A 21366-nucleotide genomic window follows, 5' to 3' on the forward strand; every position below is an offset into this window, starting at 1 on the left:
AAGGCTCAAATTGGGGTGTCTAAATGTATGTGAATGTAACCAGGAAGAGAAAAAAGGAGAGATAGGTAGTATGTTTGAGGAAAGGAACCTGGATGTTTTGGCTCTGAGTGAAACGAAGCTCAAGGGTAAAGGGGAAGAGAGGTTTGGGAATGTCTTGGGAGTAAAGTCAGGGGTTAGTGAGAGGACAAGAGCAAGGGAGGGAGTAGCACTACTCCTGAAACAGGAATGGTGGGAGTATGTGATAGAGTGTAAGAAAGTAAACTCTAGATTGATATGGGTAAAACTGAAAGTGGATGGAGAGAGATGGGTGATTATTGGTGCATATGCACCTGGGCATGAGAAGAAAGATCATGAGAGGCAAGTGTTTTGGGAGCAGCTGAGTGAGTGTGTTAGTAGTTTTGATGCATGAGACCGGGTTGTAGTGATAGGTGATTTGAATGCAAAGGCGAGTAATGTGGCAGTTGAGGGAATAATTGGTGTACATGGGGTGTTCAGTGTTGTAAATGGAAATGGTGAAGAGCTTGTAGATTTATGTGCTGAAAAAGGACTGGTGATTGGGAATACCTGGTTTAAAAAGAGAGATACACATAAGTATACGTATGTAAGTAGGAGAGATGGCCAGAGAGTATCATTGGATTATGTACTGATTGATAGGCTCACGAAAGAGAGACTTTCCAATTGGATGTTAATGTGCTGAGAGGTACAACTGAAGGGATGTCTGATCATTACCTTGTGGAAGCGAAGGTGAAGATTTGTTGAGCTTTTCAGAAAAGAAGAGAGAATGTTGGGGTGAAGAGAGTGGTGAGAGTAAGTGAGCTTGGGAAGGAGACTTGTGTGAGGAAGTACCAGGAGAGACTGAGTACAGAATGGAAAAAGGTGAGAACAATGGAAGTAAGGGGAGTGGGGGAGGAATGGGATGTATTTAGGGAATCAGTGATGGATTGCGCAAAAGATGCTTGTGGCATGAGAAGAGTGGGAGGTGGGTTGATTAGAGAGGGTAGTGAGTGGTGGGATGAAGTAAGATTATTAGTGAAAGAGAAGAGAGAGGCATTTGGACGATTTTTGCCGGGAAAAAAAGCAATTGAGTGGGAGATGTATAAAAGAAAGAGGCAGGAGGTCAAGAGAAAGGTGCAAGAGGTGAAAAAGAGGGCAAATGAGAGCTGGGGTGAGAGTATCATTAAATTTTAGGGAGAATAAAAAGATGTTCTGGAAGGAGGTAAATAAAGTGCGTAAGACAAGTGAGCAAATGGGAACATCAGTGAAGGGGGCAAATGGGGAAGTGATAACAAGTAGTGGTGACGTGAGAAGGAGATGGAGTGAGTATTTTGAAGGTTTGTTGAATGTGTTTGATGATAGAGTGGCAGATATAGGGTGTTTTGGTAGAGGTGGTGTGCAAAGTGAGAGGGTTAGGAAGAATGATTTGGTAAACAGAGAAGAGGTAGTAAAAGCTTTGCGGAAGATGAAAGCCGGCAAGGCAGCGGGTTTGGATGGTATTGCTGTGGAATTTATCAAAAAAGGGGGTAACTGTATTGTTGACTGGTTGGTAAGGATTCTTTATGTATGTATGGCACATGGTGAGGTACCTGAGGTCTGCCAGAATGCTTGCATAGTGCCATTGTACAAAGGCAAAGGGGATAAGAGTGAGTGCTCAAATTACAGAGGTATATGTTTGTTGAGTATTCCAGGGAAATTATATGGGAGGGTATTGATTGAGAGGATGAAGGCATGTACAGAGCATCAGACTGGGGAAGAGCAGTGTGGTTTCAGAAGTGGTAGAGGATGTGTAGATCAGGTGTTTGCTTTGAAGAATGTATGTGAGAAATACTTAGAAAAGCAAATGATTTGTATGTAGCATTTATGGATCTGGAGAAGGCATATGATAGAGTTGATAGAGATGCTCTATGGAAGGTATTAAGAATATACTGTGTGAGAGGTAAGTTGTTAGAAGCAGTGAAAAGTTTTTATCGAGGATGTAAGGAATGAGTACTATAGGAAGAGAGGAAAGTGACTGGTTCTCAGTGAATGTTGGTTTGCAGCAGGGGTGCGTGATGTTTCCATGGTTCTTTAATTTGTTTATGGATGGGGTTGTTAGGGAGGTGAATGCAAGAGTTTTGGTAAGAGGGGCAAGTATGCAGTCTGTTGTGGATGAGAGAGCGTGGGAAGTGAGTCAGTTGTTGTTTGCTGATGATACAGTGCTAGTGGCTCATTCGGGTGAGAAACTGCAGAAGCTGGTGACTGAGTTTGGTAAAGTGTGTGAAAGAAGAAAGTTGAGAGTAAATGTGAATAAGAGCAAGGTTATTAGGTACAGCAGGGTTGAGGGACAAGTCAGTTGGGAGGTAAGTTTGAATGGAGAAAAACTGGAGGAAGTGAAGTATTTTAGATATCTGGGAGTGGACTTGGCAGCGGATAGAACCATGGAAACGGAAGTGAATCATAGGGTTAGGGAGGGGGCGATAGTTCTGGGAGTGTTGAAAAATGTGTGGAAGTCGAGAACGTTATCTTGGAAGGCAAAAATGGGTATGTTTGAAGGAATAGTGGTTCCAACAATGTTATATGGCTGCAAGGCGTGGACTATATATAGATTTGTGCGGAGGAGGGTGGATGTGCTGGAAATGAGATGTTTGAGGACAGTATGTGGTGTGAGGTGGTTTGATCGAGTAAGTAATGAAAGGGTAAGAGAGATGTGTGGTAATGAAAAGAGTGTGGTTGAGAGAGCAGAAGAGGGTGTTTTGAAATGGTTTGGTCACATGGAGAGAATGAGAGGAAAGATTGGCAAAGAGGATATATGTGTCAGAGGTGGAGGGAATGAGAGAAGTGAGAGACCAAATTGGAGGTGGAAAGATGGAGTGAAAAAGATTTTGAGTGACTGGGGCCTGAACATGCTGGAGAGTGAAAGGCGTGCAAGGAATAGAGTGAATTGGAACGATGTGGTATACCGGTATACCGGGGTCGATGTGCTATCAATGGATTGAACCAGGGAATGTGAAGCATCTGGGGTAAACCCTGGAAAGTTCTGTGGGGCCTGGATGTGGAAAGGGAGCTGTGGTTTCGGTGCATTATACATGACAGCTAGAGACTGAGTGTGAATGAATGAGGCCTTTGTTGTTTTTCCTATCGCTACCTCGCGCACATGCAGGGGGGGGGCGTTCATTTCATGTGTGGCGGGGTGGCGACGGGAATGAATAAGGGCAGACAGTTTGAATTATGTACATGCGTATATATGTATATGTCTGTTTGTGTATATATATGTATACGTTGAGATGTATAGGTATGTATATGTGCATGTGTGGATGTGTATGTATATACATGTGTATGTGGAGGGGTTGGGCCATTCTTTCATCTGCGACAAAGTATGATAATAAAGATGAAAATATATTATCATCGTTTTGTTATACTTTATCGGTCTCCCGCGTTAGCGAGGTAGCGCAAGGAAACAAATGAAAGAATGGCCCAATCCACCCACATACACATAAATATACATATACGTCCACACAGTGTTCCAATTCACTCTATTTCTAGCATGCCTTTCACCCTCCTGCATGTTCAGGCCCCGATCACTCAAAATCCCACTTCTCGTCGTTCCCTCCACCTCCGGTTCATATATCCTCTTTGTCAATCTTTCCTCACTCATTCTCTCCATGTGACCAAACCATTTCAAAACACCCTCTTCTGCTCTCTCAACCACACTCTTTTCATTACAACACATCTTTCTTACCATTTCATCAATTACTCAATCAAACCACTTCACACCACATATTGTTCTCAAACATCTCATTTCCAACACATCCACCCTCCTCCGCACAACTCTAACTATAGCCCACGCCTCGCAACCATATAACATTGTCGTAACAGCTATTCCTTCAAACATACCCATTTTTGCTATCCAAGATAATGTTCTCACCTTCCACACAATTTTCAACGCTCCCTGAACTTTCGCCCCCTCCCCCACCCTATGACTCACTTCCGCTTCCATGGTTCCATCCGCTGCCAGATCCACTCCCAGATATCTAAAACACTTCACTTCCTCCAGTTTTTCTCCATTCAAATGTACCTCCCAATTGACTTGTCCCTCAACCCTACTGTACCTAATAACCTTGCTTTTATTCACATTTACTCTCAGCTTTCTTCTTTCACACACTTTACCAAACTCAGTCACCAGCTTCTGCAGTTTCTCACATGAATCAGCCACCAGCGGTGTACCATCAGCGAACAACAACTGACTCACATCCCAAGCTCTCTCATCCACAACAGACTGCATACATGCCCCTCTTTCCAAAACTCTTGCATTCCCCTCCTTAACAACCCCATCCATAAACAAATTAAACAGCCATGGAGACATCACGCACCCCTGCCACAAACCAACATTCACTGAGAACCAATCACTTTCCTCTCTTCCTACTCGTACACATGCCTTACATCCTCAATAAAAAATTTTCACTGCTTCTAACAACTTACCTCTCACACCATATATTCTTAGTACCTTCCACAGAGCATCTCTATCAACTCTATCATATGCCTTCTCTAGATCCATAAATGCTACATACAAGTCCATTTGCTTTTCTAAGTATTTCTCACATATATTCTTCAAAGCAAACACCTCATCCACACATCCTCTACCACTTCTGAAACCACACTGCTCTTCCTCAATCTGATGCTCTGTACATACCTTCACCCTCTCAGTCAATACCCTCCCAAATAATTTCCCAGGAATACTCAACTAACTTATACCTCTGTAATTTGAGCACTCAATTTTATTCCCTTTGCCTTTGTACAATGGCACTATGCAAGCATTCAGCCAATCCTCAGGTACCTCATCATGAGTCATACATACATTAAATAACCTTATGAACCAGTGAACAACACATTCACCCCCTTTTTTAATAAACTTCACTGCAATACCATCCAAACCCGCTGCCTTGCCGGCTTTCATCTTCTGCAAAGCTTTTACTACCTCTTCTCTGTTTACCAAATCATTCTTCTTAACCCTCTCACTTTGCACTCCACCTCGACCAAAACACCCTATATCTGCCACTCTATCATCAAACACATTCAACAAACTTACAAAATACTCACTCCATCTCCTTCTCACATCACCACTACTTGTTATCATCTTCCCATTTGCCCCCTTCACTGATGTTCCCATTTGTTCCCTTGTCTTACGCACTTTATTTACCTCCTCACAAAACATCTTTTTATTCTCCCTAAAATTTAATGATACTCTCTCATATCAACTCTCATTTGCCCTCTTTTTCACATCTCGAACCTTTCTCTTGACCTCCTGCCTCTTTCTTTTATACATCTCCCTCTCATTTGCATTATTTCCCTGCAAAAATCGTCCAAATGCCTCTCTTTTGTCTTTCACTAATAATCTTACTTCATCCCACCACTCACTACCCTTTCTAATCTGCCCACCTCCCACGCTTCTCTTGCCACAAGCATCTTTTGTGCAATTGTTTTGTTTTCTGTCTGTAGTAGATGCATCAAGGAGGTTGTGAAACAGGAAAAGACTAAGCCCAACACACAGGTAAAAAAAGAGGTAAATAAAAGGTGTGGTAGGAAGAAGAGTGTTTGAGAGAGCTAAAGAGGGAGTGCTGAAATTGTCTGGACACTTGGTAAGAATGAGTGATAGGAGATCATGATGAGGATATGTGTCAGAAATGGAGGGGACAAGAAGATGAAGATCAAATTAGAAATGGAAGGTTGAAGAGAAAAGATTTTGAATGATTGTGACCGGAACATACTGGAGGGTGAAAGGTATGCATTGAATGGAGTCACTGGAGCAACATGGTACAGAGGTGTTGCATTGTCAATGGACTAAACCAAGACTTAGTCCATGCTGTGGGGGTTGAAAACCCCTAAAGAGTTCACCAGTTATTCACCTGGGCATATGCAGCAGCCAGGAGAACCCATGGAAAGGTCTGTGAAGCCTACCTGTGGATAGAAGACTGTGATTTCAATGTATTTACATATGTCTGTTTCTATTGCTACCCCATTAACATGGGAAACAGCAAACAAGCATGGAAAAAAATTATAACAAGGCTCTGCCGGCCAGTGGTTATACTAAGAGTGAAAAATCACCATTAGCGAGGGAGTATCACTGAGAATATAGTCTTGTCAAAGAATTTCTCACTCCAGAGGAGTTCAAATTTCCAAGCTACTAGATACTGTGTACCCTTGAGCTGCAGGAACCTTTAGCAAGGTCCTGGGTTACACCAGGACTCTTTCATAGAAACTTGTCTTAGGTAACTGATTATACATAAAATATATGGTAGTCAACACATTCTTTGAGTAAACACAATGTTATTGTAACTTCTCCCAATCCTAATATCTTGCATTCTCTTCTCAGAAATAAATTGATATGATGTACTTTATATATATTTAATCCTTAAACTGCTGCCATGGTTTGGAGGTCTATCATGGTGTTCAAAAAGAAATATAAATAATGATATTTTTCCACTTAATAAGTGGCAGATTAGTATCAAACAGTAACATGAAATACACTGAAATATATATGAATACCTTTGTATTGGCCTGATCCACTTCTGAAAGAGGGTCTGAGTGAGGGGTGGAGGGAGGTGTGGATGACATGTTTAAAAGCCCCTAATCAGAAGCTTGGAAAGAGAAATATCATTTCTTTCTTTCTATCAAACGTGTTTTCATATTTACTGTACTTTCATACACAGGCACAGTACTGATGGTGAAAAACATGAATATATCTAGAAACATCACACTTTTCACTTTAAAAATCAATGTGAAGGCAAGTGGTTGACATGCACCAGGACGCTTTGTTTCAATCTATATCTTGAGTTTCATTTTTCACTCTACTCCTGCTGGCCTCCTTCCTTTTTAATGTAATCCTACTTAAATCACTGTCACATATTTTTTCATAGTTTTCTTCACTTTCCCAATTAATTCATACATACAGTGAAAGTTTTCCTCATAACTTGGGTCATCCAACAACCTATACATTTTCCATAAGGTCAACCTGTACACACATCCTGCAGGTTGATGAATGTACATTGTTAATTCAATTTTGGAGTAGTGTGTAAAGAGTAGAATTTTTTGCAATGTCTTCCTGATGATAGCAGGGACCTCTATAGGTCACTAATGGTACAATAAATCTGCTGGATAATCAAAAAGGCTGGAAAAGTTCATGCAATAACTGGTTTGGACCACCACTTGAGGGTTTAAGTCTAACCTCCTCGCTGCCAACTCAAGTGGTAAACTGGTTTCATACATTGAAAACCTATTCTTACATAAATGATATATTTTCTTCCTGATTTTTCCTTCCAAGTGTACATCAGTGTAGTTTGTTTTATAACGAAGCTGCTATTTGATGTACAAAGGTGTAGATACAGGAATGTGAAAGTAGATATAGGCATGGCATGCCCAGTATCAATAAATATTTATGATTACAGAAAAACAGATACTAACTTATTGATATGGTCGAGCTGTGTCAGGACAGCATTAACAACACGAACAGCATCACTTGGATCAGATCCACTTGAAGAAGACTCTCGAGCACTGGTTAAACTTTCCACTTCATCAATAAGCACAATCACTAACGTTTGCTTATCATCTGCTAGATCTGATATCTTACTGAACATCTTTTGCACCAACTTGCCACTCTGTAAAAATTACAACAGATAATTCAAACCTATTTTGATTATGCATGTCAACAACAATCTGTAATAAACAAAGAACTGATTTATTCACCGAAACTAAAAATCCAAAGTACAAAAACCTTAAACTACTGTAGGATACTATCTTACATTAAAGAAACTGGGCCTCACCCAGTGCAGACCTCCCCTCCATGCTCCACAAATATGATATTTCCTCCTCTCTCATGTAAACACACACACTCACAGATTTAGAACAACCAGAGGCCATATCATGAAATCAAAGAAGAAAAGTGTTAGAAAGGAAGTAAAGTACTTTAACAGGATAAGAGTACTGGAGGAACAGAATAAACTGACTTAGAATATAGTAAATTAAGACAGGAGAGAAAAAATCAAAAGTTGTATGATGGGAGAGAATGTTCAAGAGATGGGATCCTATGAGTGTAAAGCTACCTTCCTGTACAGTACAAATAGGTAATCAGACATACATACACACTGAGATATCTAGAAAAGATATCAATAAAAGACTAAAAGGACATGGCCCACACATACAAGGTCCTGATGAAATTTCACCATATGTACTATAGAAGGGTATGCAAGATAAACCACTTGAATCACTGTTCAAGATGTTCCACAGAAAGGCAAAGTGCCAGGGGAATGAAAAAGAGTAAACATAATACCTTTTTTTGTGAGAAGGAGACTGAGAACAGATTCTAAACTACAGACCACTGTCACTAACATGTGTAGTGTGTATAGTTCTGGAGAAAATTATTAGGAAAAAGTGGATGACTTTATACAGATGAAAAATTACCTAAATGAGACACAGCATGGTTTTAGGGAAAGGAAATAATGTAAACAAACATCTTAGATTTCTACAAGACAATACACTCTGTCCTAGTCAAAATGGAAGGCTGAGTGGACAGTTTGTATCTGGACAGCCAAAAAGTAACTGACTATACCACATGAGAGGCTGATTAAGAACCAGGTTATCTGGCAGAGAAAATTCCTTTGATGGACAAAAGATTACCTCAATGGCAGGAAACAGAAGAGGCATGCTAGAGGAGTCTTTTCCAAATGGTTCGAGGTGACCAGCAGAATTCTGCAGGATTCAGTTCTGGGATCATTAATCTACTTGATCTACAATATCAATTTGCCTGAAGGTATGGAATTCTACCTGAATATGTTTGTAAATAACTCAAAGATCATCAAGGAAATGAAAATGGAAAGTGGGGAGGATTTCATCAGCTTACAAGAGGACCTAAAAAGACTCTGAAGTTGGTCTGATACCAGGCTGAAGAATTTCAACCCAAGCAAATATAAAGTAATGAAGATGGGACAAAGTGAAAGAAGGCCTCAAAATGATAATTACTAGCAGGAGATAAATTCAAGGTTTTCTTTATGAGACGGACCTAGGAGTTAACATCATCCATAACCAGTCAGCAAAATACCACATTAGGAGAAAAGTTAAAGAGAGAAACTGTCTGCATGCAAATATCAGAATAACCTTGAAGCATACAGATAGGGAAACATTTAGCAAGCAGTCCATATCCTTTTTAAGGCCAAAAATAGAAAATGCACTTCAAGAAGCACAATGAGCTAATAGAAAATGTCCAGAGAAAGGTAACAAAGATGGTACAAAAGTAAGAGAGAAGAGTGAAGGGTGACTTGACCACAGCCTTTAAATTCTTAAGACAGATCTATGGCATGGAAAGCTCTTCAAGAGATGTAAGGATAGACAAAATAAAGGGCATAACATGAAATTAAGTTTAAAAAAATTTCAAGAGGATGTAAAGATATAATTCTATATTATATAAGTGGTGGACAAATGGAAAAGAATGACAAAGGAAATGGTTGACACAGATGCTTTACATAAATTTGAGAAGCTATATGACAGTATAGAGTATTCAACAGATAGGACCCCACAACCTTTAGGACATCAAAAGTATCTGCAAGCAAATCTTAGAATTGCATTCAAGTTCAGAGATCAGGAAATATTCAGCAAGGTGTTCACATCATACATAAGGCTAAAACTATAATATGCTTCTCAACTTTGGTCACCTCACTTCAAGAGAGTGCCTTGGAGTACTCAGGTATTTTATCTCTACAATTTCGTAAGGGTTTCAGGACACCCTCGAGCATCACAGGTCCAGCACCTGTGTCGATTTTAGGCTCAGAAAACTGCCCCGACCAACTTGGGTATTTCATCTCAATGACTTCATCCAGCCCCCAGGATGCCCTCAAGCACCACAGGTCTGTCCCTGTGTTGATTTTAGGTTCAGGAGAGTACCTCAACAAACTCAGGTATTTTATCTCAACTTCGTTTGGACACCAGAACATCCAAAAGCACCACCACCACAAGTCCATATACTGTGTTGATTTTAGGCTAAGGAGAGCACCACAAAGTATTACTACATTTTATCTCAACAATTTCGTTTGGCTTTCAGAACACCCTCAAACATCACAGGTCCATACCTGTGTCAAAGTTAGGCTAAAAAACTGCCCCAACCAACTTGGGTGTATAATATCAACAACTTTGTTCAGCCCATGGAACACCCTCAAGCACCAAAGGTCCATCTATACCTGTGTCGATTTTAGGTTCAGGAGAGCACCCCAAAGTGCTCAAGTATTTTATTTCAACAACTTCATTCGGCCCCTGGGACACCATCTAGCACCACAGGTCCATATCTGTGTCAATTTTAGGCTCAGGAAAGCCCTCAAGTGAATCAGGTATTTTATCTCAAGATCTTCATTTGGCCCCAAGACATCCTCAAACACCACAGGTTTGCAAATGTGTCAATTTTAGGTTCAGGAGAGCACCCCGAAGAACTTGGGAATTTCATCTCAACAACTTCGTTCAGCCTCCGGGATGGCCTCAAACACCACAGATCCATACCTATGTTGATTTCAGGCTCAGGAGAGTGCCCCAAAGTACTAGGGTATATCATCGCAACAATTGCTTTTGGCTTTTGGGACACCCTAAAGCATCACAGGTCCATCCATACCTGTGTTAATTTTAAGCTCAGAAAACTGCCCCAACATACCTGGATGTTTTATTTCAATTACTTTGTTCAGCCCCTGGGATGCCCTCAAGCACACAGGTATGTACCTGTGTGGATTTTAGTACTCAAGTATTTTGTCAACTAATTCGTTCGGCCTCAAGCACCACAGGTCTGTACCTGTGTCAATTTTAAGCTCAGAAAAGGGCCTCAATTGACTCAGGTATATTGTCTCAAGAACTACGTTCGGCCCCTGGAATCTACTCAAACACCACAGGTGTAGGTTCACGAGAACTCCCTGAAGTAATCAGGTATTCTATCTCAACACCTTTATTCGGCCCCAGAAAGCCCTCAAGCACCAAAATACTGTCCATACCTGTGTCAGTTTTAGGCTCAGAAAAGCATCTTGAAAAACACAGGAATTATATCTTGACCTTGTTCAGCCATCAGAGGGCCCTCAAGCACCACAGGTGCTTGAGGGCAGAAAAGCACCTCAACTGACTCAGGTATTTCATCTCAAAAACTTTGTTTGGCCCCTGGGATGCCTTCAAACACCACAGCTCTGTACCTCTGTTGATTTTAGCTACAAAAGAGCACCCAGAAGTACTTGGGTGTTTCATCTTAACAACTTCGTTCGGCCCCCAGGATGCCCTAAAGCACGACAAGTCTGTCCATACCTGTGTTACTTTAAGTTCCAGAAAAGTGCCTCAACTGACTTAGGTATTTTATCTCAAGAACTTCGTTCAGCCCCAGGGATGCCCACAAACACCACATGTTCGTACCTGTGTCACTTTCAGGTTCAGGAGAGCACACTGAAATACTCGGGTATCTTATCTCAACAACTTCGTTCAGCCCCCAAGGATGACGTCAAGCACCAACTGTGTCAGTCTCAGGCTTAGAAGAGCGCCTCGACTAATTCAGGTATTTCATCTCTCGACTAATTCAGGTATTTTATCTCAAGAATTTTGTTTGGCCCCAAGAATGTCCTGGAACACAATAGGTCCATACCTGTGTTGATTTTAGGCTCTGGAGAGCACCCCAACGTACCCGAGTATTTTACCACAACAATTTGATTTCGCTTTTGGGATGCCCTCAAGCACCATAGGTCCACCATACCTGTGTTAATTCTACACTCAGAAAAGCACCTCAACTAATTCAGGTATTCTATCTCAAGAATCTTTTGGCCACCAGGATGCCCTCAAACACCAAAGGTCTGTACCTGTCAATTTTTGGTTCAGGAGAGCACCCTAAAGTACTCAGGTATTTTATCTCAAGGACTTTGATTGGCCCCTGGAAAGCCCTCAAACACCACAGGTCCATACCTTTGTCAATTTTAGGCATAGGAGAGTGCCCCAAAGTACTCAAGTATTCTTTTTCTTTTCTTTCATACTATTCGCCATTTCCTGCATTAGCGAGGTAGTGTTAAGAACAGAGGACTGGGCCTTAGAGGGAATATCCTCACCTGGCCCCCTTCTCTGTTCCTTCTTTTGGAAAATTGAAAAAGAGAAAAAAAAAAAAACGAGAGGGGAGGATTTCCAGCCACCCGCTCCCTCCCCTTTTAGTCGCCTTCTACGACACGCAGGGAATACGTGGGAAGTATTTCTCCCCTATCTCAACAATTTCATTTGGCTTTCAAAACACCCTCAAGCACCATAGGTCTGTGCCTGTGTCAATTTTAGGCTCAACAAAATACTAGACTGACTCGGGTATTTTCTCAGGAAGTATGTTCTCAGGGACACCCTCAAACATCAGAGGTCTGTATCTTTGTCGATTTTAGGTTCAGGAGAGCACCCTGAAGTACTTGGGTATCTTATCTCAACAACTTCATTCTGCCCCCAGGACACCATGAAACAACATAGGTCGGTACCTGTGTCAATTCTAGGCTCAAAAAAGTGCCTTGAATGACTCAGGTGCTTTATATCTAGAACTACATGCGGCTCCCAAGAGGCCCGTAAACACCACTGGTCCCTGTACATGTGTCAATTTAAGGTTCAGAAAGGCATCCCGAAGTACTTCGGTATTTTATCTCAACACGTTCATCCTGTCCTCAAGACGCCCTCAAGCACCACAGTTCTGTACCTGTGTCGATTCTAGGTTCAGGAGAGCACCCTGAAGTACTTGGGTATTTTATCTCAACAACTTTGTTCAGACCCCAGGACCCTCTCAAACACCACAGGTCTGTACCTGTGTCGATTTAAGGTTTAAGAGAGCACACCAAATTATGAGGGTATTATATCTCAAGAAATTCGTTCAGCCCCCAGGACCCCCTCAAAAATGACAGATCCTCCATACCTGTGTCAATTTTAGGTTCAGGTGAGCACCCCAAAGTACTTGGGTATTTTATCTCAACACCTTTGTTCAGCCCCCAGGACCACCTCAAACAACACTGGTCAATCCGTACCTTTGTTGATTTTTGGTTCAGAAGAGCACCCCAAAGTACTTAAGCATTTTATATCAACAGCTTCGTTTGGTCCCCAAGAGACCCTGAAACACCACAGATCTGTGGACCTGTGTCGATTTTAGGTTCAAGAGGGCACCCCGAACTACATGGTTATTACATCTCAAGAAATTCGTTCGGCCCCCAGGTTCAGGAAAGCACCACAAAATACTTCAGTATTTCATCTCAACAACTCTGTTTGGCCCACAGGACCCCCCCTCAAACACCACAGGTCCGTAACTGAGTCAATTTTAGGTTCAGGAGAGCACCCAAAAGTACTTGGGTATTTTATCTCAACAAATTTCTTCGGTCCCCAAGAGGCCCTCAAACACCACGGGTCCATACCTGTGTTGATTTTAGGTTCAGAAGAGCACCCTGAGGTACTTGGTTATTTCATGTCAATAACTTTGTTCAGTCCCAAGGACACCCTCAAACTCCACAGGTCCATACCTGTGATTTTAGTTTCTGGAAAGCACACCGAACTACATGGCTATTATATTTGAAGAAACTAATTCTATTCCCAGGACTCCCTCAGACACCACTGGTCCGTACCTGGATCTATTTCAGGTTCAAGAGAGCATCCTGAAGTACTTGGGTATTTCATCCCATGAACTTCATTCGGCCCCCACGACCACCTAAAACACCACAGGTCCGTACCAGTGTCAATTTTACATTCAGGAGAGCACCACGAAGTACTTGGGTATTCTATCTCAAGAACTTCATTTGTCCCACATGACCACTTAAAACACCACAGGTCCGTACCTGTGTTGATTTTAGGTTAAGGAGAGCACCCCGAATTACTTGGGTATTTCATCTAAAGGAATTTCATTTGCCCCCATGACCCCCTCAAACACACAAAGGTCCATACATGTGTCGATTCTATGTTAAGGAGAGCACCCCGAAGAACTCGGATATTTTATCTCAAGAACTTCATTTGCCCCCATGACCAAGTAAAACACCACAGGTCTGTACCTGAGTCGATTTTAGGTTCAGGAGAACACCCCAAAGTACTTGGGTATCTTATCTCAACAACTTCATTCGGCCTCCATGACCAACTAAAACACCACATATCCGCACCTGTGTCAATTTTAGGTTAAGGAAAGCACCTCGAAGTACTTGGGTATTTCATCTCAAGAATTTCATTTGGCCTACAGGACCCCCTTAAACATCACAGGTCCGTACCTGCGTCGATTTTAGGTTCAGGAGAGCACCTGAAGTATTTGGGTATATTATCTCAAGAACTTCATTCAGACCTAATGACCACCTATAACACAACAGGTCCGTACCTGTGTCGATTTTAGGTTCAGGAGAGCAACCCAAAGTACTTGGGTATTTTATCTCAAGAACTTCATTCGGCCCCCATGACCACCTAAAACACCACAGATCCGTACCTGTGTCGATTTTAGGTTCAGGAGAGCACCCCAAAGTACTTGGGTATTTTCTCTCAAGAACTTCATTCAGCCCTCATGACCACCTAAAACACAACAGGTCAGTACCTGTGTCGATTTTACATTCAGGAGAGCACCCCGAATTACTTGGGTATTTTATCTTAAGTACTTCATTTAACCCTATGACCAACTCAAACACCACAGGGACATACATGTGTCGATTTGAGGATCAGGAGAGCAACCCAAAGTACTTGGGTGTTTTATCTCAAGAACTTCATTCGGCAAACATGACCACCTAAAATACCACAGGTCCGCACCTGTGTTAACTTTAGGTACAGGCGAGGAACCCGAAGTACCTGGGCATTTTATCTCAAGAACTTCATTCGGCCCCCAAGACCACCAAAAATACCACACGTTAGTACCTGTGTCGATTTTACGTTCAGGAGAACACCCCGAAGTATTTGGGTATTTTATCTCAAGAACTTCATTTGGCCCTTATGACCACCTAAAACACCACACAGGTCTGTACCTGCATCGATTTTAGGTTCAGGAGAGAACCCCAAAGTATTTAGGTATTTTATCTCAAGAACTTCATTCGGCCCCCATGACCACCAAAAACACCAAAAGTCCGTGCCAGTGTCGATTGTAGGTTCAAGACAGCACCCCGAATTACTACGGTATTTTCTTGCAAGAACTTCATTTGGCCCCCATGACCCTCTTAAACACCACAGGGTCATAGATAAGTTGATTGTAGGTTCAGGAGAGCAACCCAAAGTACTTGGGTGTTTTCTCCCAAGAACTTCATTCGGCCCTCATGACCACCTAAAACACAAAAGGTCCGTCTGTACCTGTGTCGATTTTAGGTTCAGGAGAGCACCCAAAATTACTTGGGTATTTTATCTAAAGAATTTCATTTGGCCCCCATGACCCCCTTAAACACCACAGGTCTGTACCTGTGTCAATTTTAGGTTCAGGAGAGCAACCCAAAGTACTTGGGAATTTTATCTCAAGAACTTCATTTGGTCGCCGTGACCACCATAAACACAACAGGTCTGTACCTGTATCGATTTTAGGTTCAGGAGAGCATCCTAAATTACTTGAGCATTTTATCTCAAGAACTTCACTTGGCTCCCATGAACCCCTTAAACACCACAGGTCGGTACGTGTTGATTTTAGGTTCAGGAGAGCAACCCAAAGTACTTAAGTATTTTATCTCAAGAACTTCATTTGCCCCCATGACCACCAAAAACACCACAGGTCCGTACCTGTGTTGATTCTAGATTCAGGAGAGCAACCCAAAGTACATAGGTATTTTATCTCAAGGACTTCCTTTGGAATTCATGACCACCTAAAACACCACAGGCCTATACCTGTGTCAATTTTAGGTTCAGGAGAGCAACCCGAAATACTTGGGTATTTTATCTCAAGAACTACATACGGCCGTAATGACCAACTATAACACAACAGGTCCGTAACTGTGTCGATTTTAGTATAAGAAGAGCAACTCGAAGTACTTGGGTATTGTATCTCAAAGACTTCATTTGTCCCTTATGACCATGTAAAACACAAAAGGTCCATACCTGTGTCGATTTTAGGTTCAGGAAAGCAACCCAAAGTACTTGGGTATTTTATCTCAAGAACTTTTCAGTTGGCCCCCATGACCACCAAAAACACCACAGGTCCGTGCCTGAGTCGATTTTAGGTTCAGGAGAGCACCCCGAATTACTTGGGTGTTTTATCTCAAGAACTTCATTTGGCCCCCAATGAACCCGTTAAATACCACAGGTCCGTACCTGTCTTGATTTTAGGGTCAGGAGAGCACCCAAAAGTACTTGGGTATTTTATCTCAAGAACTTCATTTAGCCCCCTAGGACCCCCTTAAACACCATAGTTCCGTACCTATGTCGATTTTAGGCTCAGGAGAGCATCCAAAATTACTTGGGTATTTTATCTCAAGAACTTCATTTGGCCCCCATGAACCCCTTAAACACCACAGGTCCGTCCGTACCTGTGTTAATTTTAGGTTCAGGAGAGCAACCCAAAGTACTTGGGTATTTCATCTCAAGAACTTCTTTCGGTCTCCATGACCATGAAAAACACCACAGGTACGTACGTGTGTCGATTTTAGGTTCAGGACAGCACCCCAAATTACTTGGGTATTTTATCTCAAGAACTTCATTTGGCTCCCAAGACCCCCTTAAACACCATAGGTCCGTACCTGTGTCGATTTTATGTTCAGGAGAGCCACCCAAAGTACTTGGGTATTTTATGCCAAGAACTTCATTCGGCCCCAACGACCACCAAAAACACCACAGGTCCGTACTTGTGTTAATTCTAGGTTCAGGAGAGCAACCTAAGTACTTAAGTATTTAATCTCAAGTACTTCAGTTGGCTCCCATGACCACCAAAAAATCCGCTCGTCCGTACCTGTGTCGATTTTAGGCTCAGGAGAGCACCCCAAATTACTTGAGTATTTCATCTCAAGAACATCATTTGGGTCCCATGACCCCCTTAAACACCACAGGTCCGTACCTGTGTTGATTTGAGGTTCAGAAGAGCACCCCAAATTACTTGAGTATTTTATCTCAAGAAATTCATTTGGCTCCCATGACTCCCTTAAACACCACAGGTCCGTACCTGTGTGGATTTCATGTTCAAGAAAGCAACCCAAAGTACTTGGGTATTTTATCTCATGAACTTCATTCGGCCCCCATGACCATCAAAAACACCACAGGTTCAGGACAGCACCCCAAATTACTTGAGTATTTCATTTCAAGAACTTCATTTGGCTCACATGACCCCCTTAAACACTAGAGGTCCGTACCTGTGACGATTTTAGGTTCAGGAGAGTACACCGAAATATTTAGGTATCTAATCTCAAGAACTTCATTTGGCCCTCATCACCACCTAAAACACCACAGGTTCGTACCTGTGTTGATTCTAGGTTCAGGAGAGCAACCCAAATTACTTAGGTTTTTTATTTCAAGAACTTCATTCAGAACTTATGACCACAAAAAACACCACATGTCCGTACCTATGTTGATTTTATGTTCAGGAGAGCACCCAAAAGAACTTGGGTATTTTATCTCAAGAACTTCATTTGGCTCCCATAACCCCATTAAACAACACAGGTCCGTACCTGTGTCAATTTTAGGCTCAGGGGAGCAACCAAAATTACTTGGGTATTTACTTGAGTATCTTATCTCAAGAACTTCATTTGGCTCCCATGACCCCCTTAAAAACCACAGGTCCGTACCTTTGTTGATTTTAGGTTCAGGAGAGCAACCCAAAGTACTTGGGTATTTTATCTCAAGAACTTCAGTGGGCCCCAATGACCACAAAAAACACCACAGGTCCATACTTGTGTTGATTCTAGGTTCAGGAGAGCAACCCAAGTACTTAGGTATTTAATCTCAAGAACTTCAGTTGGCCATCATGACCACCAAAAACACCACAGGTCAGTACCTGTGTCGATTTTAGGTTCAGGAGAGCACCTCAAATTACTTGAGTATTTTATCTCAAGAAATTCATTTGGCTCCCATGACCCCCTTAAACACCACAGGTCCGTACCTGTGTCGATTTTAGGTTCAGGAGAGTAACCCAAAGTACTTGAGTAATTTATCTCAAGAACTTCATTCGGCCCCCATGACCACCAAAAACACCACAGGTCCGTACCTGTGTCGATTTTAGGCTCAGGAGAACACCCTGAAATATTTAGCTATATTATCTCAAGAACTATATTTGGCTCCCATGACTCCCTTAAACACCACAGGTCCGTACCTGTGTCGATTTTATGTTCAGGAGAGTAACCCAAAGTACTTGAGTAATTTATCTCAAGAACTTCATTCGGCCCCCATGACCACCAAAAACACCACAGGTCCGTACCTGTGTCGATTTTAGGCTCAAGAGAGCACCACAAATTACTTGAGTATTTCATCTCATAAATTCATTTGGCTCCAATGACCCCCTTAAACACCACAGGTCCGTACCTGTGTCGATTTTAGGTTCAGAGAGCAACCCAAAGTACTTGGGTATTTTATCTCAAGAACTTCATTCGGCCCCCATGACCACCAAAAACACCACAGGTCCGTACCTGTGTCGATTTTAGGTTCAGGAGAGCAACCCAAAGTACTTGGGTACTTTATCTCAAGAACTTCATTTGGCCCCCATGACCACCAAAAACACCACAGGTCCGTACCTGTGTCGATTTTAGGTTCAGGAAAGCACCCCTAAAGTACTTGGGTATTTTATCTCAAGAACTTCATTTGGCCCCATGACCACAAAAAACACCACAGGTCCGTACCTGTGTCGATTTTAGGTTCAGGAGAGCAACCCAAATACTTGGGTATTTATCTCAAGAACTTCATTTGGCCCCCATGACCACCATAAAACACCACAGGTCCGTACCTGTGTCGATTTTAGGTTCAGGAGAGCAACCCAAAGTACTTGGGTATTTATCTCAAGAACTTCATTTGGCCCCATGACCACCAAAACACCACAGGTCCGTACCTGTGTCGATTTTAGGTTCAGGAGAGCAACCCAAAGTACTTGGTATTTTATCTCAAGAACTTCATTTGACTCCCATGACCCCCTTAAACACCACAGGTCCGTACCTGTGTCGATTTTGGGTTCAGGAGAGTAACCCAAAGTACTTGGGGATTTTATCTCAAGAACTTCATTCGGCCCCCATGACCACCAAAAACACCACAGGTCCGTACCTGTGTCGATTTAAGGCTCAGGAGAACACCCTGAAATATTTAGCTATATTATCTCAAGAACTATATTTGGCTCCCATGACTCCCTTAAACACCACAGGTCCGTACCTGTGTCGATTTTATGTTCAGGAGAGTAACCCAAAGTACTTGAGTAATTTATCTCAAGAACTTCATTCGGCCCCCATGACCACCAAAAACACCACAGGTCCGTACCTGTGTTGATTTTAGGCTCAGGAGAACACCCTGAAATATTTAGCTATATTATCTCAAGAACTATATTTGGCTCCCATGACTCCCTTAAACACCACAGGTCCGTACCTGTGTCGATTTTATGTTCAGGAGAGTAACCCAAAGTACTTGAGTAATTTATCTCAAGAACTTCATTCGGCCCCCATGACCACCAAAAACACCACAGGTCCGTACCTGTGTCGATTTTAGGCCCAAAAGAGCACCACAAATTACTTGAGTATTTCATCTCATAAATTCATTTGGCTCCAATGACCCCCTTAAACACCACAGGTCCGTACCTGTGTCGATTTTAGGTTCAGAAGAGCAACCCAAAGTACTTGGGTATTTTATCTCAAGAACTTCATTCGGCCCCCATGACCATCAAAAACAGCACAGGTCTGTACTTGTGTCGATTTTAGGCTCAGGAGAACACCCTGAAATATTTAGTTATTTCATCTCAAGAACTATATTTGGCTCCCATGACTCCCTTAAACACCACAGGTCCGTACCTTCGGTGATTTTAGGTTCAGGAAAGCAACCCAAAGTACTTGGGTATTTTATCTCAAGAACTTCATTCAGCCACCACGACCATCAAACACACCACAGGTCCATACCTGTGTCGATTTTAGGTTCAGGAGAGCACCCCGAATTACTTGTGTACTTTATCTCATGAACTTCATTTGGCTCCCATGAACCACTTAAACAAAACAGGTCCGTACCTGTGTTGATTTTATGTTCAGGACAGCACCCAAAAGGATTTGGGTATTTTACGTAAAGAACTTCATTTGGCCCCCATGACACCCTTAAACACCATAGGTCCATCCCTGTGTCAATTTTAGGTGAAGAAGAGCACCCAAAATTACTTGGGTATTTTATCTCAAGAACTTCATTTGGTCCCGATGACCCCCTTCAACACCACAGGTCCATACCTGAGTCGATTTTAGGTTTAGGAGAGCACCCGGAATCACTTGTGTATTTTATCTCAAGAACTTCATTTGGCTCCCATGACAACCTTAAACACCATAGGTATGTACCTGTGTCGATTTAGGCTCAGGAGAGTACCCAAAATTACTTGAGTATTTTATCTCAAGAACTTCATTTGGCCCCCATGACCCCCTTAAACACCACAGGTCCGTACCTGTGTCGATTTTAGGTTCAGGAGAGCAACCCAAAGTACTTGGGTATTTTATCTCAAGAACTTCATTTGGCCCCCATGACCACCAAAAACACCACAGGTCCGTACCTGTGTCGATTTTAGGTTCAGGAGAGCACCCCAAATAACTTGGGTATTTTATCTCAAGAACTTCATTTGGCTCCCATGACCCCCTTAAAAACCACAGGTCCGTACCTGTGTCCATTTTATGTTGAGGAGAGCAACCCAAAGTACTTGGGAATGTTATGTGAAGAATTTCATTTGGCCCCCACGACCACCAAAAACACTACAGGTCCGTACGTGTGTCGATTTTAGGTTCAGGAGAGCAACCCAAAGTACTTGGGTATTTTATCTCAAGAAATTCATATGGCTCCCATGACCCCCTAAACACCACAGGTCCGTACCTGTGTCGATTTTAGGTTCAGTAGAGCAACCCAAAGTACTTGGGTATTTTATCTCAAGAACTTCATTCGGCCCCCATGACCATCAAAAACACCACAGGTCCGTACCTGTGTCGATTTTAGGCTCAGGAGAAAACCCTGAAATATTTAGCTATTTTATCTCAAGAACTATATTTGGCTCCAATGACCCCCTTAAACACCACAGGCCCGTACCTGTGTCGATTTTAGGTTCAGGAGAGCAACCCAAAGTACCTGGGTATTTTATCTCAAGAACTTCATTTGGCCCCCATGACACCGTTAAAAACCATAGGTCTGTCCCTCTGTCGATTTTAGGCCCAAAAGAGCACCCGAACTTACTTGGGTATTTTATCTCAAGAACTTCATTTGGCCCAGATGACCCCCTTAAACACCACAGGTCCGTACCTGTGT

General features: G+C 42.3%; 1 protein-coding gene across 7 annotated transcripts in view; it reads right to left on the reverse strand.

Annotated features, from left to right (window-relative positions):
* pch2 (pachytene checkpoint 2 protein) overlaps window positions 1-21366 on the reverse strand; it is a 429043-nt gene that overhangs the window by 50569 nt on the left and 357108 nt on the right. For all 7 annotated transcript variants that reach the window (XM_071672066.1, XM_071672065.1, XM_071672061.1 and 4 more), the window contains one exon: window positions 7435-7628. In XM_071672066.1, the coding sequence (XP_071528167.1) occupies window positions 7435-7628 (194 nt within the window). The remainder of the gene's footprint in view (window positions 1-7434; window positions 7629-21366) is intronic.

Source organism: Panulirus ornatus, chromosome 17 (assembly GCF_036320965.1).
Source record: "Panulirus ornatus isolate Po-2019 chromosome 17, ASM3632096v1, whole genome shotgun sequence".
Lineage (NCBI taxonomy): Eukaryota > Metazoa > Arthropoda > Malacostraca > Decapoda > Palinuridae > Panulirus > Panulirus ornatus.